At 32.9% G+C, this 7,158-nt stretch overlaps 1 protein-coding gene across 1 annotated transcript; it reads left to right on the top strand.

The window, feature by feature from the left end:
• Window positions 1–4,737: 4,737 nt before the first annotated feature.
• On the top strand, window positions 4,738–6,156 carry LOC130903093 (uncharacterized). The gene has a single exon (XM_057815354.1). It carries the CDS (start codon window positions 4,738–4,740, stop codon window positions 6,154–6,156), a length of 1,419 nt encoding a protein of 472 aa, XP_057671337.1.
• The last annotated feature ends 1,002 nt before the right edge of the window (window positions 6,157–7,158 follow it).

The raw sequence follows: 7,158 nt of genomic DNA, 5'->3' as shown, positions 1-7,158 counted from the left end.
AACTTTAAGTGCTTCTGAAAGTATGAATAACTCTTGTAACCAACAAGAAAAATGTTCTTGTTGGTTACAGCAACAGTTCAGCAGTTCTGATTTCGATACACTGATGAAGGTCAAGAAAAAATATGAGTATTCTGAAAAATAGAGTGACTCTTCAAAGAAAATCTATCTTCAAATTAAATTCAAAATCTGTGAAAAAATAGTTTTTACGGAAATTATTGATAAATTTGCCACTCACAAAGCCAGAAATATTATTTTATAATTAGGTAATTATAATGATTAGGTACCTAGTCTAGTTTGTTTTTTATTTTGATAAAGTATTTGGTTGATATTATATAAGCTGGCCAAAAAAATGGAGTTTTCAAATTTTATTTGCATTTTTTCTCATGAATCACTTCTTTACAACGATTGTGACGTAGAAATACGATAAAAATACATAAAAATACGTAACTATCTAATCTATTTTTTCCTAAAAACTGAAAAATGACAAAACTGCAGCATAACTATCAATTTGAAGGCATGTGACCTTGAACAGAAAAAGAATTTAACCATCGGCGCTTGATAATACAGTGAAGGTTGTAAATTTCATCAAGTCGCAGCCTAAGCATCCCGACTTTTTGCTATTCTGTGTGATAGAATGGGAAGTGAGCTCAAAGCATACCAGCTTCATTGTGAAGTAAGGTGGCTCTCAAGAGGTAAAGTGCTGTTAAGATTGTTCAAGCTTCTTGAGGAATTAATATTTTTCTTTTTCATATCCTTATTTCCTGTACCTTGTTGTCCTCGATACTATTTTACACTTCTCATTTTATTGTTTCTTGTTTTTTGTTTTCAACATCATTTTCCTCATCGTGGCTCTTCTTCACATTACTTTTATCTTGTTTTTGACTTATGGTTTCTTCATTATCTTTTAATATCGTAGTTATTTTTTTTATATTTTGTATTTCAATTTTATTCCAGAACCGATATCCATTCGAGTATCCTATCACCTGAAGTTTTTTATTTTTCTTGTCAAATTTTGAGGTTTTTTCTAAATGTTTAGCATAAGCATCTAAGCCAAATACACTTAGATTACTTAGTGTCCGTCATTTACCCTCAATCCACTTTTCCATAAAGTTATGGAAAGTATGCTGGAGTTAATCAAGAATAATACCTCATTTTTTCATATATTCTTTCATTCGTTTACTTGTAGATTCTCCATCATTTCCGCTCTTACTTATGAACTTTTGTATCAAATTTAGTTTCAATCATTTTTATGTATTCTATTATCCAGTCTGACAATTAACTTTTGTGTTCCAGTGAAAATATTATAACATTCTGAAGAAAGCATTCATCAAAATGTATATTTCCAATACCTTTTATGCTTATGTCACGTTTTGCAGATTTCATCATGCTTCTGGTCTTCTAGTTTTTTAAATGTGTACTCATCGCCTCTCATTGTGGTTATTATTATCGCTTATGAATACAGATATATTGTCATTTCTCTTATAGGTATAGCTGAAAAATTTTTAGTGACCTTACCTTTTAATTGTTCTGTATCTCCTTCATACAGCTTAGACAATTTTTCAAATATTTCCTTATCATTTACAAGTACAGCTCATAATATGTGTTGACAAATCCATATTTATAATATAATTATGATATTATCATAATCATGAATACTACTTGGTATGCGGTTTATAAGCAAGTCCATAATTCTATATGTTTTTAAAGTTATTCCACTTATTTTACGGTTTCCAGAAAAGAGTTTTTTGTTCTAATGAATTTTCGTTTTTAATTTCGTAATCCGAATTATTTATTTATGCATTGAAAAGTCTCGGATGCATAACTTGTTGTTTTTGGTATTATTAGAATAAAAATATCCTTTTTATGTTTATAACTTAATATAATGACAGATACGCAATAACCTAAGCTGTCTAATCACACTAGAAGTCAACTTCACAACGTACTGGTATGTTGCCGTTTTCCCTTTCAACACAAAAAATATTTCTAGGCACCGTTGTAAAATATTATTTTGGTTATATTACGATGTCTACATATACTGTAATATCATTGTATAAAGAATATTCTTAATACAATGGTAATACTATTATTACTCATAAAGGTAAGACTCCTATATGGACAGTTGGTATTACATATATATCTACATATTTTAATTTTATTTGTTTCAGATAGTTAAATCATCGTAACTATAGCGGTTTTATTTCGTGATGTGCAACGCGAAAATACGTTTTTTTCTTATTTTTCATTTCCGATACGTAAAGATATCATCAATTGATGATTTCGATTGGTTAACGAGATAAATATTTGAATGTGTTTGATTTCAAAAGTCAACAATTGTCAGAAATATTATTTCAAGTGAATGAAAATAAGACGGTAAATAAGTATTTTTTGTATATTAAAATTATATAAGTTTTAAAATGCCGTCGTCTTTGAGTAAAGAAACCAATTTGTATTACAAATATTTGGTAGTGACAAAGTTCAATAACTGGTTGAAGTTGGTTAAGGAGAAGAAAAAACAAACTTATCAAAACCAAAACTCAATGGTATCATTCCAAGCTCCAAAGGAGGAAAAATATGCTAACGTTAAAAATATTATAGTGACTCCTGCAGATAAGTTCGATTCGTCACCACCAATGAACTGTAGCGTTGCCATATGAACTTTTCGAAGGAGAGCTTTTAATCAATTGAAAGTGGAGAGTGGGAAATTTGTAAACTGATATACAGGTTTATTATTTTTTATATTGAGTTTGTAAATTTTGATGGCTATATACAGTGTGATTAATCGACTTTTTTCCGTAATCTATCTTGATAAAATACCTGAAACGACACAAGGTACTCGATAATGGAGTTAGTCAAACTGTGTATTGACGGATAACGATTATTTTCAGACGCAATACCACGTGGCATTTTTCGATTCCGACACAATGAATAGATCTTGGGTGAAGGCCGAAAATTTGAAACCGTTCTTGAAAAATATCGACGATAACCTTGTGCTGAACGAAAAATTCAATAAATTCAATCTCAGGATGGATGTAGCCGTTAAACAGGCTAAAAAAGCCGTCAAAATGAAGCTGCTCAACAGACTCAAAAAGTACAGCTTCATATATAGATATGCGAAATCTTCGAGAAAGACGAAGCGAAAAATTGTTAATTTTTTCAATAAAGTTTGTTAAAAAATCATCTTCATTAGCCATTCGAAGTATTATTTGATCTGGAATTGTTAGTATTGGTATTGTCATTCGTTTTCTCAATTCTCATTTAACTCTCCTCAATTTGCCACTATGCAATTCAATCAAACATTTATTGCACAATTGTATCCATTCCGGTTAAAGATCATTATTGGAGGTATCTTCGGCTCCATTTTCCAATTCTTCATACTTATACAATTCGAAATTATGTATGATTGTATCAATCAAATTCAGAAAGAAATCTGTTGAAAGTTATGGATAGGTAATCTTGATTATTAGGTTTTATATTTATAAATGAAATACACAGTGGTTAACATTCATATATTAAGTCTTTATTTAAAAGACTACGTTTTCGAGAACCGTCCTCACGCTTGAAAGAGTCGGTTTGTACTAACTAAAAACTAATAATAAAATATTTACAATGAGGTCTAAGCCTCTACTTAAGAATAGTAAAATTACAGATGTTTTACTAAAATATATGCATTACTCCGAAAAGTAAAAAAGAGTCCTTTGTGTGACCCATGTGTCCGGGGTCATAAAACAGAGGTAGGACTTACTTTTCCTTTCCTAAAATATCTTTCAACTAAATGTTAAGTTTCCTTAAACATAAAATCTAAGCATAATGTTAAAATACTAAAAAAAATAATTTGTTAAATAGGATTCAATTTTGCTCAGAGAAATTCAACAAAATCATTTTCATTTACGATTGAAACGATAAGCATTCTCACACCTTATTTCAACGTTTTAGCTAGTCACTATTATAATCTATAATTACTCAACCAACTCACATACAATCAGAACTTTTGAGGACATTACTCGTTTAGTTCGATTTGCACATATAATGTTGAATTTGTACAAAGTGATTAGATTGGTTAAATGGTAAGTGCCTTGAAAGTTCTTATTTAAAAACAAGTGATAAGACAAAATTCATTTATCAATAATTTATAATAATAAACATCTCAATGCAAAACTTATTTCCATTAGGCTAGTTGAGAATTTTTAAAAGAAATCCCTTAGAAGGTAAAACCGAAACGTAAGTACATTGCTGAATATTTGAAATATGGTTTTTGTAAGGGAAATGTGCCTATGATGGACCCCCGCCAATGATGGACCACTAGCTATATTTTCAAATTTACCGCGCATATTACACTACCACCATATTGGTTGGGTTGATTGATCCTTATAGTCAGTTGTTTACAAGCGCTCTTGCGAATCTAAACCATTTTTTTGAAAATAAATAAATAAATTGAAATTGGTATGTATTGATATAACAAAGTAGCATGGCATGATGTTAGATAACTTTTGTTTTACTCTTAGCTAGAATCTGATTTTGATACTACAGCTTGATAGAACTGTTGCATGTTGATTGGCGAGTAAAAATTGAGGTTATGGCGGAGAACAAAAAAAATTGAGATTTTTATCTGATTTATGCAATATGGCCTATGATGGACTACTTAACGGATCCCAATGATGGACCAGGGGTCCATCATTGGAACTGAAATAAACAAAATAAATATATTGTTTTAGTAGTTTTTCTTTTCCATTTATAGAGATGGCATCCAAAAAAAGACAACAGTGGGACGAGCATGATATGCGACAGGATATTGAGAACGTACAAGATCACAGTATGGGCTTTAAGTTGGCTGCAAAGACCTTCAATGTTCCCAAAACAACTTTGCGAAGGCGTTTGGCTAAACAGGACAGTTCCAAGGGTAATTTGGGAGGACGAACCGCAATTTTCTCTAAAGCCATCGAAGAGGAGATTGCAGGATATATTATTGATATGGAAACACGTTTTTTTGGTTTAACCTCTAAATATTTGCGGCGGATGGTATTCGAAGTAGCCGAAAAAAATAAAATAGAGCATCGTTTCAATCGTGAAACAAAAATAGCAGGTTGGAAATGGGTGAGGGGATTCCTGAAGCGCAATCCACGAATTTCTTTGCGTAGTCCAGAAAGTACATCATTAGCTAGAGCCCAGGCTTTTAACAAGCCTAATATTCAAGCCTATTTCAATGCACTATCTAACACTCTGGAGCAGTACAACTTTCCTCCCGAAAATATATTTAATATGGATGAGTCAGGTTTGACTACGGTCCAAAAGAAATGTCAAAAAATTTACGCTTCAAAAGGTCGGAAGCAAGTTGGTGCACTCAGCAGTGCAGAGCGTGGGCAGCACGTGACCGTAGTGTGCGCAATGAATGTCATGGGCACTTACATCCCTCCTGCTCTTATTTACCCTCGTCAAAGGATGAACGATGAGCTTATGAACGGTGCTCCCGTTGGTAGCATAGCTTTCGTACAAGAAAAAGGTTGGATGACCAGTGAAATTTTTTGTAGATGGCTAAAGCATTTCGTGAAGTATACGAAAGCATCTAATAACAATAAGGTTCTTTTGCTCCTAGATGGGCACAGTAGCCATAAGAGTCTCGAATCTCTTCAGTTTGCAAAAGAAAATGGGGTAATTGTGTTCTGCTTCCCGGCAGATTGTTCACATCACGTTCAACCATTGGACGTAGGATTCTTCCGTCCTCTTCATACGTATTTTGATCAAGAAATTCAATTATGGCTTCGTCAAAACCCGGGGAAGGCAGTGACTCAATTCAAAATAGCAGGTCTTCTCAATCAAGCTTATTTGAAGAGTGCTGTAACATCAAATGCAATAAATTCGTTCAAAAAGACTGGCATTCATCCTTTCAATCCTCATGTCTTCGAGGACTGGCAGTTTGCACCAGCTTTAGCAACGGATAAGCAGATTCCCGAGGCTCAAGGAGATATCATCGAGAACCAAATGGAATTAGAAATTCAAACCCCATCCACATCTGGTCTTAACATGTCTTCATCGTCAGTTCTCGACATTTCTGTAAAGGAAATTTGTCCTCCCCCGCAAACTGTAGCAATTGGTACTGATAAAAAAATGCAGAAGAAGGGGAAAAACTGGTCATTTGAATTCAACACCAGAAATTCATGAACTCGAAGAGAAGGTTATAGAAAAGGAAACAAAGATAAGAAAACAACAAGCCAGGATAGTAAAACGGAAACTTGTTATTGAAAATGACAGTTCTGATGAAGATGAATCCGCCTTAGAGAACTTTTTGGAAAAGGGACAAGATGACTCAGATGATGATGCTAGCTGTCTTTACTGCAATGAGTTATTCTCGCACTCACGTGCAAAAGAAAAGTGGATTCGTTGTCAAAAATGTAACTCGTGGTGCCATAATGAGTGCGCTGGTGTTTCCTTCCATTGCAAGTCTTTTATTTGTGAGCTCTGTACCTAAGTTGATGTTAGTTTGTTCTGTATTTTTTTTCTAATAAAACTTTAAAGACATTTTTTTTTTCATTTATTTTAAAGGGGTCCGACATGGGCAGATGTGTGCCAATGATGGACCCCTCGACTACTTTTTTAAAAATAGCTATGCTATTAAACTGGAAATTATTTGGCAGAAAAATCTTCCTATACTATAATAAACTTCGAGCTAAGTATATATTTTCATGTGAAAAAAATTAATAAGTCCAAAACTAAAAAAGTTGTAATGATATTTCCTTAAGGGGTCCATCATAGGCACATTTCCACTAGTTCTACAACAATAATTGACAGTTTATATATCAAAATTGACCGATCTGTTTTGACATCTGTCATAATTACTGAATCGTTTATTATAATAATGAACATGAATATATTGAGAAGAAGAACCAGCGATACTTCCACGCAAACGGAATGTACATTCCCCATTGTATTTTTGGAGAAATTACCTCGAGTACCACCAAGATTCGTGAGTTCAGTTGAAAGAAGCGTTGAAGATTTGAAGGTACCTATTATGTTAAGCGAACTTTCTAGTTCTAAACAAGATCTCAAACTGGGTACTATTATTGAAAACGATAACGAAGATACGATAATACCTCAACTAGAAGTAGCTTTCGATGAAGACGCTGTCAATACTTCTAATCGTGAAGAAAAACCAGACAATGATCC

Source organism: Diorhabda carinulata, chromosome Y (assembly GCF_026250575.1).
Source record: "Diorhabda carinulata isolate Delta chromosome Y, icDioCari1.1, whole genome shotgun sequence".
Taxonomy (NCBI): Eukaryota; Metazoa; Arthropoda; class Insecta; order Coleoptera; family Chrysomelidae; genus Diorhabda; species Diorhabda carinulata.
Note: the sequence above shows the minus strand (reverse complement) of the source record. Positions and strands in the feature narration are given on the sequence as shown.

Excerpts from the sequence above, each read along its gene's own strand:
- LOC130903093 (XM_057815354.1), top strand. The coding sequence starts at position 4,738 with ATGGCATCCAAAAAAAGACAACAGTGGGACGAGCATGATATGCGACAG.